The sequence below is a fragment of the Mobula hypostoma genome, chromosome 2 (assembly GCF_963921235.1).
Source record: "Mobula hypostoma chromosome 2, sMobHyp1.1, whole genome shotgun sequence".
Lineage (NCBI taxonomy): Eukaryota > Metazoa > Chordata > Chondrichthyes > Myliobatiformes > Myliobatidae > Mobula > Mobula hypostoma.
Window position 1 is genome coordinate 4,524,217 of NC_086098.1, and position 26,689 is coordinate 4,550,905.

A 26,689-nucleotide genomic window follows, 5' to 3' on the forward strand; every position below is an offset into this window, starting at 1 on the left:
CAGTAACCCACCTTTGCCCCTTCTCCTCTCAGTAGATTTGGTTCAGCCAGGCTCAGTAACTAAGCCACACGTGAAGGTCAGGAGTTGGACTTAGTTGTCACAGGCTATTTGAGACACATGTCATTGGGAGCATTTAATAGGTAGTGGGAGCTAGTAACCACTACTTGTGACAACCTTAAGGAACTATTTTTGCACTATTAAATTTACTATATTTGACACACTGATACTACAATATTTCTTATTCTTCTCCTCACATGTCTATCACCTCCCTGATGCCCCTCCTCCTTCCCTTTCTTCCATGGTCCACTCTCATCGACCCCCAAATCCCCCCTCACACAAAAACCGAGCAAAACAGATCAAACACGTCGACCCACAAATCCCCCCTCACACAAAACCGAGCAAAACGGATCAGACACATCGACCCACAAATCCCCCCTCACACAAAGCTGAGCAAAACGGATCAGACACATCGACCCCCAAATCCACCCCACACACAAAAAATGAACAAAATGGAGCAGACACATCGACCCCCCCACCAAATCCCCATCCCTGCATGAAAACTGAGCAAAATGAATCAGACACATCGACCTCCAAATCCCCCCGCACACAAAAAAACAGCCAAAAACAGAACAGGTGCTTCGAGACCAGAAGGTGGAAAAACAATGTGTTAAAAGTATTCATGTCTATGCTTTTGCCTAAAGGTTACATGAAATAACGTGTTATAATGGCCTTATAGCCCTGAGTGCAACAGTCCATTTGTTTTCCAATAAGCAGTCAAAGATTGCTGTCAAGTTGCACTTTCACATGTAATGCCACATTCTTTCTACATTTGTTTTTTCCCCAAGTGGTCATTTTTTTTTGCTAAATATTTGTTTTAAAATTTCCATTGTATTCCTCCTTATTGGAATTTCCTCCTTGTTATTACACTGACAGTAGGCCTCCGTTGATCAGGGTTGACCATGGATGTTGCACTCCCGTTGTCTAGATACACAAGCCTGGGCAGTATGATACTGACAGCAAGCTGTTGTCCATGTAGTGGGCTCCCCCTCTCCACGCGTCTGATGAACCCAAAGGAACGGCAGGGACCGATACAGTTGGGCACCAGCAGCATCACAGGAGTTGCCTGTCAGAGTTGAGCTCAACGTCAGATGGCCTTAAAGCTCAGGATTTTACCCTTGGGGGTTTACTCCCAAAGCCTTCCTCATGAGTGGGTACAGCCGCAAGGCAGCAGAGGTGTGAGATCAGAGATTTTTTTTCTCCTAGATGAGCTGCCAACCACGGCTGACAAGCTCCCTCTGCCTGAAGGGAATAGTTTTAAACCACCAGTAACCAGCCTTTACCCTTCTCCTGTCAGTAGACACAGTTGCACTGGGCTTAGTAGCTCAGCCACATGTGAAGGCCAGGAGCTGGACTTGGTTATCAGAGGCCATTTGAGCTACTTGTTACTGGGAGCATTTAATAGGTAGTGGGAGCTTATCCCCGTTACCACCCCTGCCTAAAACAATCTCACTTACTACCCGCTACGATGCTGCAATGAACGTACTTCAACTCTGGTGGTGTTCCGGGCTTCCTTTATCATTCCAGTAGCTTCCTCGGTTTTCTCTACCGCCAATCGTGCAAGGCCTGGGTGGAGACTCGGGAATACCGTTGCACTTGGATGCAGAAGGTTCTTCATCGCTGTTTCCGTAACAGTTCTGTTTGACTGGTCAGGGTTGCTAGCCCTGAGCTGGACACCCAAACTTGGAGGACCAGTGGGCCACTCTTAGTCTGTCCTCTACCCTTTGACCTGTTTGGCATGGGTGACCCTACCAAGAGCCAAGACATGGAGCCCTGATTCCAGCCGACATAGCTGCTCAGGTCATTGAAACACACAAGCCTCCAAACCCAACGACAAGATTGTGGGCAAACACAAGGAAATCTGCAGATGCTGGAATTTCAAGCAACACACATAAAAGTTTGCTGGCTCTGTCCGCCAGAGAAAGCAGGATCTCGCAGTGGCCACACATTTTAATTCCACGTCCCATTCCCATTCTGATATGTCTATCCACAGCCTCCTTTACTGTAAAGATGAAGCCACACTCAGGTTGGAGGAACAACACCTTATATTCCGTCTGGGTAGCCTCCAACCTGATGGCAAGAGCATTGACTTCTCAAACTTCCGCTAATGCCCCACCTCCTCCTCGTACCCCATCCGTTATTTAATAAGCCTTAAGGAACCATATAAACTCTGGTATTGTAGAATTTATCATTCCCTTATTTGGCTTCTTCCTCCTTCCTTTCCAGTCCCGATGAAGGGTCTCGGCTTGAAATATTGACTGTTTATTAATTTCCATAGATGCTACCTGACCTGCTGAGTTGCTTCAGAATTTTGTGTGTGTAGTTTCTTATTGTAGATATTGTTTTTGCTTAATCTTCTTCTCTTTCCAGGCACAAGCACTCTCCCTTTGAACATGGCAACCAGGTGAGATAGAGAGATCCCTGGGAGATGGGAGATGGAAGATGAGGGTAAGAATAAAATTAATGAACCAGAGGTGACACTGAAAACTAAATTGCAGCTTCTTTGCAGAAAATAATTAACAGAGAAAAGATGTGATTTCTTAAATTTCAGACGCTGCTGTGAAATCTTAAATTGTAACATTATTTTAGAGTCACATACATACTAATTTATCACATGTACACCAAATCCTGTAGTGAAATGCATCATTCCTCTTAACAAAATGAATACAGCCCAGGATGTGCTGAGGGCAGCCCGCAAGTGTCTCCACATACTCTATCGCGAACATAACATGTCCACCATGTTCAGCAGGACACAAACAGTAAGTAAGGAGTTTGTATGTTCTCCCTGTGACCGTGTGGGTTTCCTCCGGTTGCTCCAGTTTCCTACCATATTCCAAAGATGTGGGGGTTAGGAGGTTAATCAGTGTGGGCCCATCGGGCCAGAAGGGCCTGTTACCAGGCTTGTCTTGGAATAAATATATAAATCAAAAAAACAGAACACGACAGCAACAGAAAAACACCCACCCAGTTACACACAGGCTGTCTTCCAACCCCAGGACAGACTGCTCCAAGGCCTCTAATACCAGAACAAGCCTCCTCCGGGCCTCTGAAACCAGGAAGGGCCTCCTCTGGGTCTCCAACACCAGGATGGACCTCCGACACCAGGAAGGTGCCCTGTACTTTCAGCCTCACAGACAATTCCAGCCTCCGATCTCCAGACAATTGAGAAATGTCCAACAATTTTTTTTAAAAAAGAAGAATATCAAAAAAAACTGCATTTCTGTAGAGCGGGGGTTCCCAGCCTTTGGTCCACTGATCCCTTGGTTAATTACATTGATCCATGGCATAAAAAAAGGTTAGGAACCCTTGCTGCAAAGACTCACTTGAATATTGATTTAAAATATCAATTCAGCAATTTTAATACAAAAGTGTAGTTTATAATCTACTTTTGTAGATCATAAACCATAAAGTACACACATAACAATCAGTGTGCTCAGTGTATGATCCTGGAAAGTACACCTGCAGATTGAAATTCATGTTGCTAGCACCTGGAGTCGGTTGGTTATCATAAGAGGGAAGGTTGGATTGGCAAGACGTATACCTGTTGGTGTTCAGAGAAGTGAAAAGGCATTTGACTGAAACATGAGAAGCTCTGAGGGGTCATGACAAAGTGGATGTGGAAAGGATTTTTTTTCCTGTAGGAGAAACTAGTACTTTTTTTTAGAGCGAGATGATCAGTTAAGGCACACAAGGCAATTTTTTTCTGAGTGCCTAAGTCTTTTGAACTCTTCCTTGACAAGCTGAGAAAAAGGAGACAGAATAATGTTAAGGAAGAGACATTGGGTACATGGAGGAGAAATGTTACCATGGATACAAGAGAATGTACACTTGCGTTTGAACCATGGCCTCCTGAAATGTGGGTTAGGCTTGGGCGATTGTTCAACTTACTCAGAACATGGAACAGTGTAGACTGGGAACAGGCCCTTGGGATCACCATCTCCGTGCCAAGCATGATACCAGTCTAAACTAATCCCATCAACTTCTCCCGTCCTGTTCAAGTGCTGGCACCTCCCTGGCAGGATACTTTAGTCATCTGTGGTGTTATGGTAGCATCATGGTTGGTGGAATACTATTAAAGCACCAGCTGTAACACCTGCCGCTATTTCGAAGGAGTTTGTACGTTTTCCGTCACCGCGTGGGTTTCCTCTGGGTGATCTGTTTTCCTCCCACATTCCAAGGTTGTATGGATAGGGTTAGTGAGTTTAGGCGTGCTGTGTCACTGCTGGAAGTGTGTCAGTACGTGGGCTGCCCCCAGCACAACCCTCGCTGCTTTGATTTGATGCAAAGACTGTACGTTTCCATATACATGTGACAAAAAAAACTAATCTCTTTTTTTAAAAATTGCTTTGTAAATCTCCTTTCAGCTTTTCCTTTAAGCAAATGCCCTCTAGTATTTGACATTTTCACGATGGGGTAAATACTCTGACTCCAGTTATATACAAAATCAGCTTGCCATAATAAACTACACTTCAGCACCTAAATTATATGTTTGCATAACAGCTTGTGCTTTAGTTGTGTACAGTATGTCTTAATTTATTTAGAGCTACAACAGTGACAGGCCCTTCCGGCACCGTGAGCCCACACTGCCCAATTACATTTATGCAACCAATTAACCTACTAACCCATTCACCTTTGGACTATGGGAGAAGTTAACCTACCAACCCTTTCACCTTTGGACTGTGGGAGAAATTAACCTACTAACTCATTCCCCTTTGGACTGTGGGAGAAATTAACCTACTAACCCATTCACCTTTGGACTGTGGGAGGAAACCAGAGCACCGGGAGGAAGCCCACGTGGTGACGGGAGAAAACGTACGAACTCCTTACAGACGGCAGTAGTAATTGAATTTGGGTCTCTGGCGCGATAATAGCATTATGCTAACTGCTACACTGCCATGCATCCCAAATTTATGCTGATATTTTGTGCTTTTTCATTAATTGTACATGAAGTCTCAATTTGTTAAGCATTTGTTGGATATTCATCCTGGATTATTTGTGCAGATAGTGGAGAATGGGCAGAGTCTTGTAACTCCTTTTACTGTAATTCGATTGAAAGTACTTGAACTGAATTCTGCAAGTGGCCAACTACTTGTATATTGTGTGTATTAATGCAAGGGCAAAATTCCTCTTATTTAACCAAAAGAAAGCCTTTATTTATATTGCAGGCTTCATACATCTTTTCAGAAACATGGATGGGAGCTGAATTAAAAGTGATTATTGAGCAGTGACTTCCTCTGAAAAGCTCAGAAGCAGTGAACAGAGCTGCTGCTCGTTCTGAAACCCATCACCACTACTGGGGCACAGGCCACCGACAGCAGCTCACCAGCGTCCTCTGTCCTGGGCCAGTCTTTCAGATTGTACCAGTATTTGCCCATCTTCGAAGGTCCTTCCTCACCCAGTGATGAGGTCTTTGGAGCGTCAATTGGCTTTTCTGTGGCTCTTGGTTTTACGGGATGGGACTGCTAGCCCCATGTCCAACCCTCCTTTCACAACCGAGCTTGGGACGGAAGTTAATAAGCAGTGCTCTACATGTGGTGTTTTGTGGCTCTGGGTTTTTAACGGGATGGGATTGCTAGCCTAACCCACCTCCTTTTGCACCTGGGCTTGGGACAGCCCATGGCAGAATTAATAAATGGTGCTGTAGCTGTGAAATCTGTTTAGGGAATGATGCTGCTTGTACCTCCGATGTGATTGCTGCAAATCTGTTTTAGATTCCTAGAGACAATCAGTTAGATTATCCTGTCGAAGGAAAATGGCACTTCTAAAAATTATTAATTTTTTTATTGCAACACCAACAAATTACCTTCAATAGGAAAATGGCACTTTAAAAAATTATCACTTCAACGCAGCTCCCTACCTATAATGTTTTCATGCTCCCTCGATGTTTTTGTGCATAAAGTTCATGGTGTTGTGAATTTTTGAGCTGTTTAAATGAGATCATGTATTCTCCTGTTGATGCTGGTAAGTCAGTAAGCATTAAAGAAAAACGCCCCAATGGTTGTAATCAGAAAGGAGTTTATTATCACTGACAAATGTGGCAAGAGCACAGTGCAAAGGCACAACAGAATTACTGTAAGAAAATATAAAGAAAAGTAATGCAAAAAGAAAGCAAAATAGGTTAGTTAGTTAATGCTCATGGGCTGTTCAGAAATCTGATGGCAGAGGGGAAGAATCTGTTCCTAAAATGTCTGTCTTCAGTCTCCTCTACCTCCTCCCTGAGAAGAGAGCATGTCTGGGATGCTGAGGGTCCTTCACGAAGGATGCCACTGTTCATTTATTTGTAACGTAGTAATTTTTGTGTCTTACACTGTACTGCCAGCACAAAGGCACAATAAATGTGAATACATAGGATAGCATATATAAGTAGATTGATTGTATGTATAGTACATAAAGTGAGTCTAGACTGCACATAAGGTGACTGACGGGATGTAATAAAGTAGTGGTGGAGTTAGTGGGTGGAGGTGTTGATCAGCCTTACTGCTTGGGGAAAGTAACTGGTTTTGAGTCTGGTGATCCTGGCGTGGATGCTACGCAGCCTCCTCGCTGACGGGAATGGGACAAAGAGTCTAGGAGCAGGGTGGGTGGGATTCCTCATTATGTCACCGACCCTTTTCCACCGCATTTCTGTGTACACGTCCTTGATGGTAGGCTAGTGCTGGTGATGCTTTGGGCAATTTTGACTACCAGTTGTAGATCCTTCCTGTCAGCCATTGTGTAGTTTCCGTACCGAGCAGTGATGCAGCTTGTTAGGATGCTCTTTACTGCGCATCTGTAGAATGAGGTGATGAGAGATGTCCAAAGTCCAGCTCTCTTCAGCCTCCTCAAAGTAAAGAAATTGTTGAGCTTTCTTGGCTATGTAGGATGTGTCCTGGGACCATGAAACTGTTCGTAGTTTCCACTGCTGTGCCACTGATGTAAAGGGGGGTGTGAGTGATGTGAGTTCTCCTAAAGTCAATAACCGTTCTCCTTTGTCTTGTTGACATTAAGAGAAAGGTTATTTGCCTGACGCCAGTCCTCGAGCTCTTCCACCTCCGCTCTGTCGGCCGTCTCATCATCGTTGTTAATGAGCCCCACCACTGTCGTGCCACCAATGCAGCTGACTATGTGTGTGGCCGTATAGCCGTGTGTGATCAGACTGTACAGCAAAGGGCTCAACACGCCCTCAGTGAAGATGTCGGGGAGGAGGAGCACTTGTGCATCCTGACTATCTGAGGCCTGTTGTTTAGGAAGTCCAAAACCCAGTTGCAGAGTGGTGTATTCCGACTGAAGAGAGGGAGTTTATTTACAACGATCTGTGAGACAATACTGTTGAATGCTGAACTGAATTCCAGAAACAGCATTCTGACATAAGTGTCCCTGTTTTCTTGGTGTGTCAGGGCCAGGAGCATAGAGCAGTTTTGTCGGTAAACGTACTGGTGAGTCTCCAGTGTGGCAGCAATGGAGTTTTGATACGTACATTTATCAGCTGTTCGGAGAACTTCGTGATGATTAGTGTCATTGCCACCAGACGGTAGTTGTTTAGTTCTGAAGGTGTAGAATTTGATGATGGTGGCTGATTTGAAGAATGTGGGACAGCAGCCTGGATGAGTGAAGTGTTGAAGATGTCAGTGAGCTGGTGTGCACACTCCCTGAGTACTCAGCCTGGGATGTTGTCTGGCCTGACGGCCTTATGGGAGTGAGCTCTCTGCCGAGTCTCCTCACGTCTGCTGCTGTGTCAGACAGTGGCTGCTCACCGGGGGGGGGTTAGCTTTCAAGGCTGGTGTTGTGTTGCATGCCTCTAAGCATGTATAAGAGTGTTTTTGAGTGTCAGGAAGAGAAGCATCACTGGTACAGTCAACACTGCTTTTCCTTGCCGAGTCAGTAATGTCCTTGATGCTCAGCGACGTACACTGGGGGTCACCATCAGATGTGAATTTTTCAGACATCATCTGTTCCTGCATTGTTTGAGCACAGCGGTCTTTGCCCTCCTGATGCGTAAGATGTAGTGTCTCCTGGCTTTAGTAGGGAGTGCACCTCTGTATCAGTTCCTGCGACTCTGCATGCTGCCATCTTAGCAGAGAATGGTTTAGTTCAATGACTTTCAAATCAGATTTTGTGGTCTGAAGATGGTTTGCTTGATAAAGATTTATGTTTTATGTGCGACTGTTGCAGTGAAGAGTGGTGATTTCATTATCCTCTCTGTTCTGTGGGATTGATAACTACTCCACCGGCTCGAAACTGGAACCGTGGTACCTGGTTTAAAGTAGGGACAGGGCCTCCATGGGGCATTTAAATGGTGACTTAATACAAACCTGCTCTTTTAGCACAATATAGTCCATTATAATAAAATATTTTTAAAAGATTAATTTTACAATTCCTTCTAATAGCTCATTATCTCTTCTATCCATTCTGAATTTACATGCACCCACTCTAACCCACAGCTGTCAGATTTCTACCTTCTCACTCTGTCTGGGAGGCAGATTGACTATTGATGACCCTCAGACACACTTCAGATGTGGTTTCAAGATTAAAGCATCATATCAGAATCAGGCTTATTGTCACTGACATCTGCCGTGAAATTTGTTTTTGCGGTAGCAGTACATAAGATAAGACCATAAGATATAGGAGCAGAAGTAGGCCATTTGGCCCATTGAGTCTGCTCCGCCATTCAATCATGGGCTGATCCAATTCTTCCAGTCATCCCCACACCCTTTGATGGCCTGGCTATTCAAGAACCTATCTATCTTTGCCTTAAATGTACCCAGTTACTTGGTCTCCACAGCCACTCGTGGGAACAAATTCCACAGATTTACCACCCTCTGACTAAAGTAATTTCTCCACATCTCTGTTCTGAATGGACATCCTTCAATCCTGAAGTTCTGCCCTCTTGTCCTAGACTCCCCTACCATGGGAAATAACTTTGTCATATCTAATCTGTTCAGGCCTTTTAACATTCGGAATGTTTCTATGAGATCCCCCTTCATTCTCCTGAACTCCAGGGAATACAGCCCCAGAGCTGCCAGACGTTGCTCATATGGTAACCCTTTCATTCCTGGAATCGTTCTTGTGACTCTTCTCTGAACCCTCTCCAATGTCAGTACATCCTTTCTAAAATAAGGAGTCCAAAACTGCACACAATACTCCAAGTATGGTCTCACGAGTGCCTGATAGGGCCTCAACATCACATCCCTGCTCTTATATTCTATACCTCTAGAAATGAATGCCAACATTGCATTTGTCTTCTTCACCACTGACTCAACTTGGAAGTTAACCTTTAGGGTATCCTGCATAAGGACTCCCAAGTCCCTTTGCATCTCTGCATTTGGAATTCTCTCTCTATCTAAATAACAGTCTGCCTGTTTATTTCTTCCACCAAAGTGCATGACCATACACTTTCCAACATTGTATTTCATTTGCCACTTCTTTGCCCATTCCCCTAAACTATCTAAGCCTCTCTGCAGACTCTCTGATTCCTCAACACTACCTGCTCCTCCAGCTATAATTGTATCATTGGCAAATGTAGCCACTAATCCATTAATCCCATAGCTCAATTCATTGACATACATCATAAAAAGCAGCGGTCCCAACACCGACCCCTGTGGAACTCCACTGGTAACTGGCAGCCAGCCAGAATAGGATCCCTTTAGTCCCACTCTCCGTTTTCTGCCGATCAGCCAATGCTCCGCCCATGCTGGTAACTTCCCAGTAATTCCATGGGCTCTTATCTTGTTAAGCAGCCTCATGTGTGGCACCTTGTCAAAGGCCTTCTGAAAATCCAAGTACACCACATCTACTACATCTCCTTTGTCTACCCTGCTTGTAATTTCCTCAAAAAATTGCAGTAGGTTTGTCAGGCAGGATTTTCCTTTCAGGAAACCATGCTGGCTTTGACCTATCTTGTCATGTGCTTCCAGGTACTCCATAATCTCATCCCTAACAATCGATTCCAGCAACTTCCCAACCACAGATGTCAGGCTAACAGGTCTATAGTTTCCTTTTTGCTGCCTCCCACCCTTCTTAAGTAGCGGAGTAACCTTTGCAATTTTCCAGTCATCCGGTACAATGCCAGAATCTTTCGATTCTTGAAAGATCATTGTTAATGCCTCCGCAATCTCTCCAGCTACTTCCTTCAGAACCTCAGGATTTATCCACCGTCAGACCGTTAAGCCTGAGCACCTTCTCAGTCGTAATTTTCACTGCACATGTTTCACTTCCCTGACACTCTTGAATGTCCAGTATACTGCAGATGTCTTTCACCGTGAAGACTGATGCAAAATACGCATTCAGTTCCTCCGCCATCTCTGCGTCCCTCATTACAATATCTCCAGCGTCATTTTCTATTGGTCCTATATCTACCCTCAACTCTCTTTTACCCTTTATATACTTAAAAAAGCTTTTAGTATCTTCTTTGATATTAGTCACCAGCTTCCTTTCATAATTCATCTTTTCCTTCCTAATGACCTTCTTAGTTCCTTTTCTGCAAGTTTTTGAAAGCTTCCCAATCCTCTGTTTTCCAAGTAGCTTTGGCTTCCTTGTATGCCTTCTCTTTTGCTTTTACTTTGGCTCTGACTTCACTTGTCAGCCACGGTAGTGTCCTTCTCCCATTCAAAAATTTCTTCTTATTTGGAATATATCTGTCTTGCACTTCCCTCATTTTTCACAGAAACTCCAGCCATTGCTGCTCCGTTATCCTTCCTGCCTGTGTCCCCTTCTAGTCAGCTTTGGCCAGTTCCCCTCTCATGACATTGTAACTTCCTTGAAATACTGACACATTGGAATTTAATTTCTCCTTCTCAAATTTGAAAGCGAACGTGATCATATTGTGATCACTGTTCCCTTAGGGTTCCTTAACCTTAAGCTCTCTTATCACCTGCAGATCATTGCACAACACCCAATCCAGCCCAGCTGATCACCTAGTGGGCTGAACAACAAGCTGTTCTAAAAAGCCATCCCTTAGACATTCTACAACATTGCAACACATAAAATTACAATATATAAATTACAATAAGAAATGTTTAATTGAGATTTTATGTACAATTAACGAATAACCACAAATTATCAGCATAAATTTCGGGATCGGGACTACAGAGCGTCGTGGGAGCTGAATTCTGAAGGAAGGCAGTTTTTTTAAAAACTTCGAGTGCAAGAAGGGCGAGTCTGCGCAGGTGCGTGACGTCAACAGGACCGCGTGGAGAGTTTAAAAAGGAGACCACCCTATACAGCGGGCAGCGGAGTAAGTGGTAGCAGAGTGTAGGGCTTTGGCTTCAACGGGCTTCAGCGGTAAACGGGAAGAGGCGAGAGCGAAGCACCAACTCTTTTTTTCTCCCCCCGCCCCATCCCTTTCGTGAATCGGCCTGTACAGACAGGAACAGCAGGGCTCTCACAGCTAATGGTACGAGCTAACGGTTTAAAAAGTTCGTCTGTTTGGCGAGGTAAGTGGGTGAGTAGACTTATTTTTCCTGTTTCATTCCTGCAGAATTAGATAGCATGCCTGCAGGGTTAGTGCTTTGTTCAGGGTGCCAGATCTGGGAATCCTGGGAGACCTCCAGCCTCCCTGATGACTACATCTGTGCCAGGTGCACCGAGATGCAGCTCCTCAGAGACCGTGTTAGGGATCTGGAGCTGCAGCTTGATAACCTACTACTTATCAGGGAAAGTGAAGAGGTGATAGACAGGAGCTACAGGGAGGTAGTCATCCCTAGGTTACAGGGGTCAGAAAACTGGGTCACTGTCAAGAGAGGGAAGGGAAATGCCCGGATAGTGGAGAGCACATCTGTGGGTGTCCCTCTCAGCAACAAACATCTTGTTCTGGATGCTGCTGAGGGGGATGACCTGACAGGGGACACCCACAGTGACCGGGTCTCTGGCACTGAGCCTGGCGCTGTTGTGCAGGAGGGAAGGAGGGAGAAGAGAAATGCGGTAGTCGTAGGGGATTCCATAGTCAGAGGAACAGACAGGAGATTCTGTGAGCCTGACAGAGATACCCGCATGGTGTGTTGCCTCCCAGGTGCCAGGGTACGGGATGTCTCGGATCGGGTCCTGAATATTCTAAAGGGGGAGGGTGAGCAGCCAGTTGTCTTGGTACATGTTGGTACCAATGACATAGATAGGACAAAGGAGGAGGTCCTGAAGAGAGATTTCCAGGAGTTAGGAAGGAAGCAGAGAAGCAGGACCTCCAGGGTAGTAATCTCGGGATTGCTACCTGTGCCACGTGCTAGCGAGGGCAAGAATAGTCGGATCAGGCAGATGAATGCGTGGCTGAGGGACTGGTGTAGGGGGCAGGGCTTCAGATTCTTGGATCATTGGGATCTCTTCTGGGGGAAGTATGACCTGTTCAAAAAGGACAGGTTACACCTGAACCCGAAGGGGACCAATATCCTGGCGGGAAAGTTTAATAGAGTTGTTAGGGAGGGTTTAAACTAATTTGGCAGGGGGATGGGAACTGGAATGATAGAGCGGAGGAAGGGGAAAACAGAAATAAATCTAAGATAGTGAGCAGTAAAGATGTCAGGAAAGACAGGCAGGTGATGGGGCAAATTTGTAGCCATTGGGATGAGTTGCAGTGAAATCAAAGCAAAAAGTATCAAATACTGGTCTTAAGGTGTTATAGTTAAATGCACGCAGCATAAGAAATAAGGTGGATGATCTTGTTGTACAGCTACAGATTGGCAGGTATGATATTGTGGCCATCACTGAGACCTGGCTAAAGGATGCATGTCTCTGGGAGCTGAACGTCCAAGGATACACGGTGTATCGGAAGGATAGGAAGGTAGGCAGAGGGGGAGGCGTGGCTTTATTGGTAAGAAATGATATTAAATCATTAGAAAGAGGTGATATAGGATTGGAAGGTGCAGAATCTTTATGGGTTGAGCTAAGAAATAGCAGGGGTAAAAGGACCCTGATGGCAGTTATTTATAGGCCTCCAAACAGCTGCAGGGATGTGGACTACAAATTACAACTGGAAATAGAAAAGGCTTGTCAGAAGGGCAGTGTTATGATAATTGCGGGGGATTTTAACATGTGAGTAGATTGGGAAAATCAGGTCAGCACTGGATCTCAAGAGAGAGAATTTGTAGAATGTCTATGAGATGGCTTTTTAGAACAGCTTGTTGTTGAGCCCACTAGGGGATCGGCTGTACTGGATTGGGTATTGTGTAATGAACCGGAGGTGATTGGAGAGATTGAGGTGAAGGAACCCTTAGGAGACAGTGATCATAACATGATTGGCTGCACTGTGAAATTAGAAAAAGAGAAGCCGAAATCTGATGTGTCGGTGTTTTAGTGGAGTAAAGGAAATTACAGTGGCATGAGGGAGGAACTGGCCAAAATTGACTGGAAAGGGACACTGGCAGGAAAGACAGCAGAGCAGCAGTGGCTGGAGTTTATGCGAGAAATGAGGAATGTGCAAGGCAGGTATATTCCAAAAAAGAAGAAATTTTTGAGTGGAAAAAGCATGCAACCATGGTTGACAAGAGTCAGAGCCAAAGTTAAAGCAAAGGAGAGGGCATACAAGGAAGCAAAAATTAGTGGGACGACAGAGGATTGGGAAGTTTTTAAAACCTTACAAAAGGAAACCAAGAAGGTCATTAAGAGAGAAAAGATTAACTATGAAAGGAAGCTAGCAAATAATATGAAAGAGGATACTAAAAGCTTTTTCAAGTATATAAAGAGTAAAAGACAGGTGAGAGTAGATATAGAACTGATAGAAAATGATGCTGGAGAAATCGTAATGGGAGATAAGGAGATGGCAGAGGAACTGAACGAGTATTTTGCATCAGTCTTCACTGAGGAAGACATCAGCAGTATACCGGACACTCAAGGGTGGCAGGGAAGAGAAGTGTGTGCAGTCACAATTATGACAGAGAAAGTACTCAGGAAGCTGAATAGGCTAAAGGTAGATAAATCTCCCGGACCAGATGGAATGCACCCTCGTGTTCTGAAGGAAGTAGCTGTGGAGATTGCAGAGGCATTAGCGATGATCTTTCAAAAGTCGTTAGATTCTGGCATGGTTCTGGAAGACTGGAAGATTGCAAATTTCACTCCGCTATTTAAGAAGGGGGCAAGGAAGCAAAAAGGAAATTATAGACCTGTTAGCTTGACATTGGTGGTTGGGAAGTTGTTGGAGTTGATTGTCAAGGATGAGGTTACAGAATACCTGGAGGCATATGACAAGATAGGCAGAACTCAGCATGGATTCCTTAAAGGAAAATCCTGCCTGACAAACCTATTACAATTTTTTGAGGAAATTACCAGTAGGCTAGACAAGGGAGATGCAGTGGATGTTGTATATTTGGATTTTCAGAAGGCCTTTGACAAGGTGCCACACATGAGGCTACTTAACAAGATAAGAGCCCATGGAATTATGGGAAAGTTACATACGTGGATAGAGCATTGGCTGATTGTCAGGAAACAGAGCGTGGGAATAAAGGGATCCTATTCTGATTGGCTGCTGGTTACCAGTGGTGTTCCACAGGGATCAGTGTTGGGGCCGCTTCTTTTTACATTGTACATCAACGATTTGGATTATGGAATAGATGGCTTTGTGGCTAAGATTGCTGATGATATGAAGATAGGTGGAGGGGCCGGTAATGCTGAGGAAATGGAAAGTCTGCAGAGAGACTTGGATAGATTGGAAGAATGGGCAGAGAAGTGGCAAATGAAGTACAGTGTTGGAAAGTGTATGGTTATGCACTTTGGCAGAAAAAATAAATGGGCAGACTATTATTTAAATGGGGAAAGAGTTCAAAGTTGTGAGATGCAACGGGACTTGGGAGTCCTTGTACAGGATACCCTTAAAGTTATTCTCCAGGTTGAGTCAGTAGTGAAGAAGGCGAATGCAATGTTGGCATTCATTTCTAGAGGAATAGTGTATAGGAGCAGGGATGTGATGTTGAGGCTCTATGAGGCGCTGGTGAGACCTCACTTGGAGTACTGTGGGCAGTTTTGGTCTCCTTATTTAAGAAAAGATGTGCTGACGTTGGAGAGGGTACAGAGAAGATTCACTAGAATGATTCCGGGAATGAGAGGGTTAACATATGAGGAACGTTTGTCCGCTCTTGGACTGTATTCCTTGGAGTTTAGAAGAATGAGGGGAGACCTCATAGAAACATTTCGAATGTTGAAAGGCATGGACAGAGTGGATGTGGCAAAGTTGTTTCCCATGATGGGGGAGTCTAGTACGAAAGGGCATGACTTAAGGATTAAAGGGCGCCCATTCAGAACAGAGATGCAAAGACATATTTTTAGCCAGAGTGTGGTAAATCTATAGAATTTGTTGCCACGGGCGGCAGTGGAGACCAAGTCATTGGGTGTATTTAAGGCAGAGATTGATAGGTATCTGAGTAACCAGGGCATCAAAGGTTATGGTGAGAAGGCAGGGGAGTGGGACTAAATGGGAGAATGGATCAGCTCATGATAAAATGGCGGAGCAGACTCGATGGGCCGAATGGCCGACTTCTGCTCCTTTGTCTTATGGTCTTATGGTCTAAATTTGGGAGGCACACTGGTGGAATGGTTAGCATAACGCCATTATCGTGCCAGCGTCCCAGGCTCAATTCCTGCCACTGTCCGTAAGGAGCTTTTCATTCTCCCCGTGATCACGTGGGTTTCCCTGGAGTGCTCCAGTTTCCCTCCCATAGTCCAAAGATGTACTGGTTGTTAAGTTAAGTGGTGACTGTAAATTGTCCTGTGATTGGGTTAAATTGGGGGATTGCTGAGCTGTGTGGCTCGGAGGGCTGGAAGGGCCAAGTCTGCGCTGTATATCTCAGAGAATATTAAATCAAACTAAATAATTTAAATACCATAGCCTTCCTATGTTATATCAATGATACCATTCTGATGGCTTGCCATACCTCCACATCAGCCTTTTACAGATAGGGAACGAAGGTTGCCTTTCCTGTAATATATTGCAAATATTTCTAACCCATAATATTTTCATTACCTTAATTTGTTGCCATGGCAGTTCTGACTAAATCTGCAATATTATTAGGTTATGTGTTTTAAACCGCTGGGAAATCTGTTGCATTTGAACTTGCCTGGAAGTGTAAGTTTGCCAAGATTATTGTGCTCAAAGATCAACTTTATTCGCCATATACCTGTGTTAGGAATTTGGGGTGTGTTGGCAAACTACAATATTCAATAATTATAAAGAATTGTACAAAAAACAATGAAGCAGGAAATGCAAATGTTTCTCAAAAGTAATCAATGCATTTTTTTTTGCAGATTGTGAAAGTGTGGAATGCAGTAACCGTCCAGTCAATGGCTGAGGGTCACTATTTGGCTTCTGGAGGAATGGGCTATTTTAGTCCTCGTGTAACGGCCATTACTCATACTTGACCTGATGACCCAGCTACACCTTCTTCCTGTTCTGTCGGTGGTTTATCTATGGGAAAATCATGGTCTATTCTCCATTCCTGACTGAGCATGCAGGAAGCTCAAACAGTACTTATGAACATGCCTCTTTCAACTCTACAGCACGGCCCGTAATTCACAGTGAGATGGAAGTTTCTGTTACTGAAGGGTCAGTGACTTACAAAGCTTCAGAAGGGAACTCTGTGGGAAATAGCACATCGATCCCCTCTCAGTCAGCCTACAGGGGGATGAGCCTCCCCCTGCAGGTCCTTCTCTCTGCGATTATGCTGGTGATAGCTTTAATTTCTTTCTTGGGGAACTTTATCGTCTGCCTCATGGTCTACCAGAAGGCAGCTATGCGATCAGCCATCAATATCCTCCTGGCAAATCTAGCCTTTGCAGACATGATGCTTGCAATAATGAATATGCCCTTTGCCCTGATCACAGTCAACACGACTCACTGGATCTTTGGAGATATCTTCTGCAGGGTGTCCGCCATGTTTTTCTGGCTGTTTGTGATAGAGGGTGTAGTTATTCTGCTTATAATTAGTATTGATCGATTCCTCATTATTGTTCAGCGTCAAGACAAACTGAACCCTTACCGTGCTAAGGTTCTCATTGCTGTCTCTTGGGGAATGGCATTTTGTATGGCTTTTCCCCTTGCAGTCGGTAGTCCAGACTTGCCAGTGCCATCTCGAGCTCCGCAGTGTGTTTTCGGCTACTCTACGGACCCTGGTTATCGGGTGTACGTCCTATTAATAATAATAGTGTTTTTTTTCATCCCCTTCTTGCTGATGTTGTACTCTTTTATGGGTATCCTAAACACTGTTCGGCACAATGCAATCCGGATCCACAGCAACTCAGACAGCATTTGTTTGGGCCAAGCAAGTAAGCTAGGGCTGATGAGCCTGCAGAAACCGTGTCAGTTAACCATTGACATGAGCTTCAAAACTCGTGCCTTCACCACCATTTTGATCCTCTTCATTATTTTCACTTTGAGCTCGGCGCCATTCACCACATACAGCCTTGTCTCTACTTTCAACAAAAGTTTTTACCATAAAGTTAACTTCTTTGAAATAAGCACCTGGTTCCTTTGGTTGAGCTACCTCAAATCTGCACTTAATCCTTTAATTTACTATTGGCGAATCAAGAAGTTTCGGGATGCTTGCATGGAGTTGCTGCCTAAAACCTTTAAGTTTTTGCCTCAGCTGCCTGGACGTACCAGGAGACGGGTTCGTCCAAGTGCCATTTATGTGTGTGGTGAACATCGATCTGTAGTTTGATATGCATGACATGTTTTTTAAGTTTAAATAGATATAGGCACTGCCAATTCAATATTGAATAATTGTTTTGTGCGGGATATTTTCTTTTCTCCAAAATTTTCTTCCTACCTAAGTGAGATCTCCCCAAAATGTCCTAAGTGACATTTCTCCAAAATGTCCCATATGGGATCCCTCCAAAATGTCTCAAATGGTATCCCTCCAAAATCTCCTAAATGATATTTCCCGAAAATGTCTCAAAAGGGATCTCTCCAAAATGTTTCAAATGGGACCTCAGAATCAGAATCAGGTTTATTATCACTGGCATGTAACGTGAAATTTGTTAACTTAGCAGCAGCAGTTCAATGCGATACATAATCTAGCAGAGAGAGAGATCAATGACAGTATGCATGTGTTGAATAGATTTAAAACATGTGCAAAAATGGAAATACTGTATATTTTTTAAAAAGTGAGGTAGTGTCCAAAGGTTCAATGACCATCTAGGAATCAGATGGCAGAGGGGAAGAAGTTGTTCCTGAATCGCTGAGTGAATCTCTCCAAAGTCTCAAATGGGATCTCTCCAGAATCTCCTAATTGACATTCTCCAAAATATTCCAAATAAAATTTCTCCAAAATCTCCTGTCTACCTAAATGACCCTACTATTCTTGTTCGATTGTTCTCCTCATAGGTTATTTAAATGGTGAGTCAGTGTTTCTACAACGTAAATTTGAAAACTATTGCCTGTGCAATTTGTATACTTTTGGATTCCCCGCTGACATCAGGCGGGCTGTGCTTCAAAGCTTGTGAATTGTCGTTTGCTGCTCTGGTGGTGCTGAAGTGGTGAAAGTGTGCAATTCTGTGTTTAGTGTTCTGACCACTAAAAGAAATTAACGGTAGGAGCTAAGCACAATTGACCTCTCAGGCAAATCCGTGAGACATAGCAACTGTAAGCCAATTGCGTGTTATTTTTGTTGGTTGTTGGATAGGGCTTGGGGAAATCTTGGGAGGCTTTTAAATTTTATTTAGTTTACTACTGTATAATGCAGAATTGATGTTTGAAAGTGGTGGTTGTTGGAAAATTACTTTCATGCTTGTTTCCATTGTAACCCAATGAAGAGTTTTATTTTTATTTATACGGGTTGTCTTGATTAATTCCATTGATACTGTATATGATGATGCATGCAGGACACAGAGTGGTACACTCAGGGAATAATGTATTTATTACAATGAATTAGTTGGTGCTTGATTCTGAAGTTCGTTAACTTTGCTTAAGTATATTGTGGTTCGGTAAATTGCTGTAGTAACCAATGATAGTTCTCATAATACAGTCACTTGAAAGCTGCAAAAGAAGATTATGATTTAAAACGTGTTTATATATTTAGATATCGAGTGTAAACATCATCATTGTTAACCAATAGAGTACAAGATAGATTTTAATTCAGCCGCTGATTTACCAGATTATGTTTAAAGCACCATATTTTAAAATATTTATCTGCTGTTTCAGAATGTCAACTTACTGTGGTCAGGAGGAAATGCTCTAGATTCAAGGTGGAAGCAGAATTTGTATATCTGAAGTGCCGAATGCAATCAAATTGTTCTGATATGTTTTAGTATTACTCACTGTATTACTGTGAAGTCCTGGTTGTTCCTTTTAAAACTTACGTAATTCTGTGCCTGTATATATAAGCATAAAATTTTATTCTCAGTTTTGAAAGCTGTGATATATTTGGGTTACATGATCAGATCCTTTCTCAAAAGCAGATACCTTGACCAATCTGTTGAGTTTGAAGTAGTCTGTCTTTTGGGCACTAGTTTTCCAATTCAGAGTTAGATTTATTTATCATATGAACATTGAAACATGCAGTAAAATGCGTCTTTTACATGAGCTACCAACACTGAGGATGTGCTGGGGTCAGCCCACCAGTGTCGCCAACATAATATGCCCACAATGCTTGTCAGAACAACAAAATGGAACCTAGCAAACAACAAAGCAAGCCGTACTCCTCCCTCCCTACGCGCGTACACAGTCCTCTAACCCCAGGATGACTGCCGGTGGGTGTATGCTGGGATGGTAAAAAAAAAACAAAGGATATTAGCAATATGGGCAGCCATACACTATGAGTACAGAGACAAAGTTCACAACATTCCGTTGGTAATAATATCCGATGTGTTGAGAAGTTACAATTTTTATTTAGAGATACAGCTTGGTCACAGACCCTTCTGGCCCAACGAGCCCCCACCACCCATGTGACCAATTAACCTACTAACCCGAACACCTTTGGAATGTGGGAGGAAACCAGAGAATCCGGAGGAAACTCAAGAAGTTTCCCTTCATGTTCCCTTTAAACTTTCCACCTTTTACTCTTAACCCATGACCTCTGGTTGTAGTCCCACCCAACCTCAGTGGAAAATGAGGTTGCATTTACTCTATCTATCTCCCTCATAACTTTGTATACCTCTATCAAATCTGCTGTCTGCTACATTCTAAAGAATACAGTCTTAACCTGTTTAATCTTTCCTTACAGCTCAACACTTCAGATTAGGCTTCACCAATGTTTTATACAAGATTAGGGTTAGTAAGTCTGGGAATGCTACGGTGGCACCCGAAGTATAGCAAGTTCTTGCGGGCAGCCCCAGCACAATCCTCGCTGATTTGATTTGACACAAATGAAACCATTTCACAGTATGTTTTGATGTACGTGTGACAAATAAAGGTAATTTTACAATTTTTATCATTATCATTTCCCTATTGCTTCAGTCACTGATATTCCGGCGAAAGTCCTCTCCAGCTGCATCAACATCTGAGATATCATCATACCGAGATCCCCTGAAAACAATTCAGGTTCTGCAGACGCTGGAAATCCAGAGTAACACACTCACAAAACGCTGGAGGAACTCTGCAGATCAGGCAGCATCTATGGTGGGGATTAAGCAGTAGCTGGTTCAGGCTGAATCCTGATGAAGGGTCTTGGCCCTGAACGTCGGCCATGTATTCTTCTCAGTAGATGCTGTTTGGCCTGCTCAGGTTCTCATATCTCCTAATGGCATCCTCTGAACAGATCCTGCATAATCAAGGGAGAGGGGAATCAGGTTCTCATCGGGTGCTTTAAAAAGATTAACGATTTAGTTCATTGATTGCAAAGTGCCTTGGGATGTTTGAGGAATGTAATTGCACACAAATCAAATTAGTTAGGTTAAAAGGTATGACATTATGGCCATCACCGAGTCATGGCTAAATGATGGATGTGATTGGGAGCTGAATATCCAAGGATACACAGTGTACAGGAAGGATAGGAAGGTAGGTAAAGGGGGTGGCGTGGCCCTGATGGTAAGTAACAATATCAAATCAATAGAAAGAAGGGACATAGGATCAGAAGAGGTAGAATCCTTATGGGTAGAATTAAGAAATGGCAAGGGTAAAAAGACACTAATAGCAGTTATATACAGGCCTCCAAACAGCAGTCAGGATGTGGACTACAAGTTGCAGCTGGAAATAGAAAAAGCGTGTCAGAAGGACAATGTCAAGATAATTATGGGGGATTTTAATATGAAAGTGGATTGGGAAAGTCGGGAAGGTAATGGATCTCAGGAGAGGGAGTTTGTAGAATGCCTACGGGATGGCTTTTTGGAGCAACTTGTCCAGAAGCCCACCAGGGAACTGTCTGTTTTGGATTGGGTGTTGTGTAACGAACCTGAGGCAATTAGGGAGCTGGAGGTAATGGAACCCCTTGGAAGTAGTGATCATAATATGATTGAGATCAGTTTCAAATTTGAAAAGGAGAAGCTGGTATCAGGTGTATCGATATTTCAGTGGAACAGGGGAAATTACAGTGGTATGAGAGAGGAACTGGCCCAAGTCAATTGGAAAAGTAAACTAAATGGAGGGACGGCAGAGCAGAATTGGATGAAATTCCTACAAGAAATAAGGAAAATGCAGGAAAAATATATTCCAAGAAAAAAGAAAATCATGAATGGAAAAATGGCACAAATGTGGCTAACGAGAGAGGTTAAGGCAAAAATAAAAGCAAAAGAAACGGCGTACAAGGAAGCAAAAAATTAGTGGGAAAAATGAGGACTGGAAGACCTTTAAAAACTTACAGAAAGAAGCTAAGAAAGTCATTCGGGTAGAAAAGATGAATTATGAAAGGAAGTTGGCGATTAACATAAAAAAGGATACTAAGAGTTTTTTTAAATATACGAAGAGTAAAAGAGTGACAAGGGTAGATATGGGACCGATTGAAAACGATGCTGGAGTAATTATAATGGATAACAAAGAGATGGCGGAGGAACTGAATGAGTATTTTGCATCAGTCTTCACAGTGGAAGACATGAGCAATATACCTGATAGCCAGAGGTATCAGGGAATAGAATTAGGTACAGTCAAGATAACTAGAGAGAAAGTGCTTGGGAAGCTAAGTGGACTAAGAATAGATAAGTCTCCCGGCCCGAATGAGGTGCACCCACGGGTTCTGAAGGAGGAGGCTTTGGAGATTGTGGAAGCATTGGAAATGATCTTTCAGGAATCAATAGACTCTGGCATGGTTCCGGAGGACTGGAAGGTCGCAAATGTAGTTCCACTATTTAAGAAAGGAAGGAGGCAGCAAAAAGAAAATTACAGACCTATTAGTCTGACATCGGTGGTTGGAAAGTTATTGGAGTCAATCCTCAAGGACGAGGTTATGAAATACCTCGAGGTGCAGGACAAGATAGGCCGAAGCCAGCATGGTTTCATGAAGGGAAGATCCTGCCTTACCAACTTACTGGAATTTTTTGAGGTAATCTCGAATAAGATTGACAAGGGAGAGGCTGTGGATGTTGTGTATTTGGATTTTCAAAAGGCCTTTGATAAGGTGCTGCATATGAGGCTGCTTAATAAGATGAGAGCCCATGGAATTATAGGAAAGATATTGAAATGGGTGAAGCATTGGCTGATAGGCAGAAAGCAAAGGGTGGGAATAAAGGGATCCTATTCTGATTGGTTGCCAGTTACTAGTGGTGTTCCGCAGGGGTCGGTGTTGGGGCCGCTTCTTTTCACAATGTATATCGATGATTTGGATTATGGATTAATTGGTTTTGTGGCCAAGTTTGCAGATGACACCAAGATAGGTGGAGGAGCAGGAAATGTTGAAGAAGTGGAAAGGTTGCAGAGAGACTTAGTCAGTTTAGGAGAGTGGGCAAAGAAATGGCAGATGAGATACAATGTTGACAAATGTACGGTTGTACATTTCGGAAGAAGAAATAATCGGGCAGATTATTATTTAGATGGGGAGAAAATTCAAAAATTGGAAGTGCAAAGGGACTTGGGGGTCCTCATGCAGGATACCCTAAAGGTTAACCACCAAGTTGGATTGGCGATAAGGAACGCGAATGCTATGTTGGCATTCATTTCAGGAGAAATAGTGTATAAGAGTAAGGAGGTGTTGATGAGGCTCTATGGGGCATTAGTGAGACCTCATTTGGAATACTGTGTGCAGTTTTGGGCCACCTATCTTAGAAAGGATATACTGATGTTGGAGAGAGTTCAGAGAAGATTTACGAGGATGATTCCTGGAATGCAGGGGCTAACATATGAGGAGCATCTGTTGGCTCTTGGATTGTATTCATTAGAGTATAGAAGAATGAGAAGGGATCTCATAGAAACGTTTCGAATGTTGAAAGGGTTGGACAGAGTAGACGTGGAAAGGTTGTTTCCCTTGGTGGGTGAGTCCAGGACAAGAGGCCATAGTCTTAGAATTAGAGAGTACCCAGTTAAAACAGACATGAGAAGAAATTTTTTTAGCCAGAGGGTCGTGGATTTGTGGAATTCATTGCCACATATGGCTGTGGAGGCCCGATCATTGAGGGTGTTTAAGGAGGAGATTGATAGGTATCTAATTAGTCAGGGTATCAAGGGATATGGGGAAAAAGCCGGAAATTGGAACTAGATGGGTGAATAGTTTAGCTCATGGGGGAGCTGCGGAGCAGACTCGATGGGCCGAATGGCCTACTTCTCCTTTGTCTTGTGATCTTGTGTCTCTTATCCATTTACTTAAGGAACTGTGACACACTATTGTTTGTCCCTCATGTTCCCCTTCATTATGTAACTCCCTGAGGAAAGAGTTTTGGTAAACTGATCTAAATGATTGAACAGAATCACCTCGAACCAATTACTGGGAAGCTCCCTAGGGTGCAAACTTCCAATCTTCCTATTTAAATAGGAGACTCTGGATATACAGTATCCCAGAGTCTTATCGGCTGACGAGCGGTGCCAACATACTTTGTCCATTCTGGGTCTAGCCAGGGCTAGAATACTTAGTCAGAATTAAGGTTACTACCATTGATGTACAGTGTGTCATGAAATGTGTTGTTTTCTGGTAGCAGTACAGTGTAAAACATTTAAAAATCTGGTACAGAGGGGATAATATATCACTCAAGATTATTTATTGTCATTTCCAGTACACAAGTGTAAAAGAGAAGAAAATAACTTTTACTCCAGATCTGATGCAGCACAAAAAATATAAAGAACATAGTAAATATAAATACAAAATATAGCTTATATGCATTCAGTAGATGGATTGTGTGTCCATAAAGTGACGGTAGGCACAGGAGTGTCTGTACATAAGGTGACTGACTGACAGGAAGTGGTGGTTGGGTGGGTTAATGGGTCCATGGTGGATTAGCAGACCAGACTCAATAAGCCAAATAGCCTCCACTTCTGCTCCAATGCCTTATGGTCTTATAGTCACAGAGAGAGTGCAGTCAGGGAATTTTCAGGTCAAAGAATGTCATGAGAGGTGTCAGAGTCAAAATAATACTTTTTGCTCTCTTTCTGCAGAAGCCACCTGACCAGTTGAAAACAATCTGATTCCTGGAAATATTTAACGTCATCCAAGTTGTTTTGCCCACAATAATATAGAAACTGAACTCCTGGTTGACCCCTGGGGTGGTTCATGGGCACAGGATACCAACCAGCACCCCCCAACATCATCTGAACGACCAGAGTTTGGGTAGATATCATCAGATACAGTGGATGCAAAAGTTTGGGCACCCCTGGTCAAAATCTCTGTTACTATGAATAGCTAAGCGAGTAAAAGATGACCTGATTTCCAAAAGGTATATAGTTAAAGATGACACATTTCTTTAATACTTTAAGCAAGATTACTTTTTATTTCTATCTTTTACAGTTTCAAAATAACAAAAAAGGAAAAGGGCCCGAAGCAAAACTTTGGGCACCCTGCATGGTCAGTACTTAGTAATACCCCCCTTTGGCAAGTATCACAGCTTGTAAATGCTTTCTGTAGCCAGCTAAGAGTCTTTCAATTCTTGTTTGGGGGAGTTTCGCCCATTCTCCCTTGCAAACGGCTTCTCGTTCTGTGAGATTCTTGGGCCGTCTTGCATGCACTGCTCTTTTGAGGTCTATGCACTGATTTTCGATGATGTTTAGGTCAGGGGACTGTGAGGGCCATGGTAAAACCTTCAGCATGCACCTCCTGAGTTAGTCCATTGTGGATTTTGAGGTGTGTTTAGGATCATTATCCTGTTGTAGAAACCATCCTCTTTTCATCTTCAGCTTTTTTTTTACAGGCGGTGTGACATTTGCTTCCAGAATTTGCTGGTATTCAATTGAAATGTTCCCCATGCCACTGGCTGCAACACAAGCCCAAAGCATGATTGATCCACCCCCATGCTTAACAGTTGGAGAGGTGTTCTTTTCATGAAATTCTGCACCCTTTTTTCTCCAAACATACCTTTGCTCATTGTGGCTAAAAAGTTCTATTTTAACTTCATCAGTCCACAGGACTTGTTTCCAAAATGCATCAGGCTTGTTTAGATATTCCTTTGCAAACTTCTGATGCTGAATTCTGTGGTGAGGACACAGGAAAGGTTTTCTTCTGATGACTCTTCCATGAAGGCCATATTTGTGCAGGTGTCACTGCACAGTAGAACAGTGCACCACCATTCCAGAGTCTGCTAAATCTTCCTGAAGATCTTTTGCAGTCAAACGGGGTTTTGATTTGCCTTTCTAGTGATCCTACGAGCAGTTCTCTCGGACAGTTTTCTTGGTCTTCCAGACCTCAACTTGACCTCTACTGTTCCTGTTAACTGCCATTTCTTAATTACATTAGGAACTGAGAAAACGGCTACCTGAAAACACTTTGCCATCTTCTTATAGCCTTCTTCTGCTTTGTGGGCATCATTTATTTTAATTTTCAGAGTGCTAGGCAGCTGCTTAGAGGAGCCCATAGCTGCTGATTGTTGGGACAAGGTTTGAGGAGTCAGGGTATTTATAAAGCTTTGAAATTTGCATCACCTGGCCTTTCCTAACGATGACTGTGAACAAGCCATAGCCCTAACAAGCTAATTAAGGTCTGAGACCTTGGTAAAGGTTATCTGAGAGCTCAAATCTCTTGGGGTGCCCAAACTTTTGCATAGTGCTGCTTTCTTTTTTTTCACTCTCAAATTGTACAAAACAAAAATAATACACTAATCTTGCTTAAAATGTAGAAAAGAATGTTTCATCTTTAACTTTATAACTTTTGGAGATCAGTTCATCTTCTACTCACTTAACTATTCACAGTAACAGAAATTTTGACCAGGGGTGTCCAAACTTTTGCATGCCACTGTATCTCATTGAAAATATTCAGAGGACAAGTTGGGATGAAGGCTATTAGGGTAATGGGTAGAGTAGCTGGTAAAACTGACAAAAAAAAAGACTTGCTATTCAAAAGACTATGATGACTTGAATGTCTTGACCAAGTTCCTGCAATATACGGTGGTGTCTGAAGAGAGGATGCTGTCCAAGTTGCATGCCATCTTGGACAATGTCTCCCATCCACTACATAATGTACTGGTTGGGCACAGGAGTACATTCAGCCAGAGACTCATTCCACCGAGATGCAACACAGAGCGTCATAGGAAGTCATTCCTGCCTGTGGCCATCAAACTTTACAACTCCTCCCTTGGAGGGTCAGACATCCTGAGTCAACAGGCTGGTCCTGGACTTATTTCCTAGCATAATTTACGTATTATTATTTAATTATTTATGGTTTTATTACTATTTAAT

The 26,689-nt window shown here is 43.2% G+C and overlaps 1 protein-coding gene across 4 annotated transcripts in view; it reads left to right on the top strand.

The window, feature by feature from the left end:
• The window catches only part of gpr63 (G protein-coupled receptor 63), a 74,439-nt gene extending 54,753 nt beyond the window's left edge, over nucleotides 1-19,686 (top strand). For 2 of the 4 annotated variants that reach the window (XM_063070020.1, XM_063070015.1), the window contains exons 3-4: nucleotides 2,428-2,505; nucleotides 16,258-19,686. In XM_063070020.1, the coding sequence (XP_062926090.1) occupies nucleotides 16,431-17,669 (1,239 nt within the window). In that variant the 5' untranslated portion in view covers nucleotides 2,428-2,505; nucleotides 16,258-16,430 and the 3' untranslated portion in view covers nucleotides 17,670-19,686. The remainder of the gene's footprint in view (nucleotides 1-2,427; nucleotides 2,506-16,257) is intronic. The other 2 variants (XM_063070028.1, XM_063070038.1) reach the window with 2 other exon arrangements.
• Nucleotides 19,687-26,689: the final 7,003 nt, after the last annotated feature.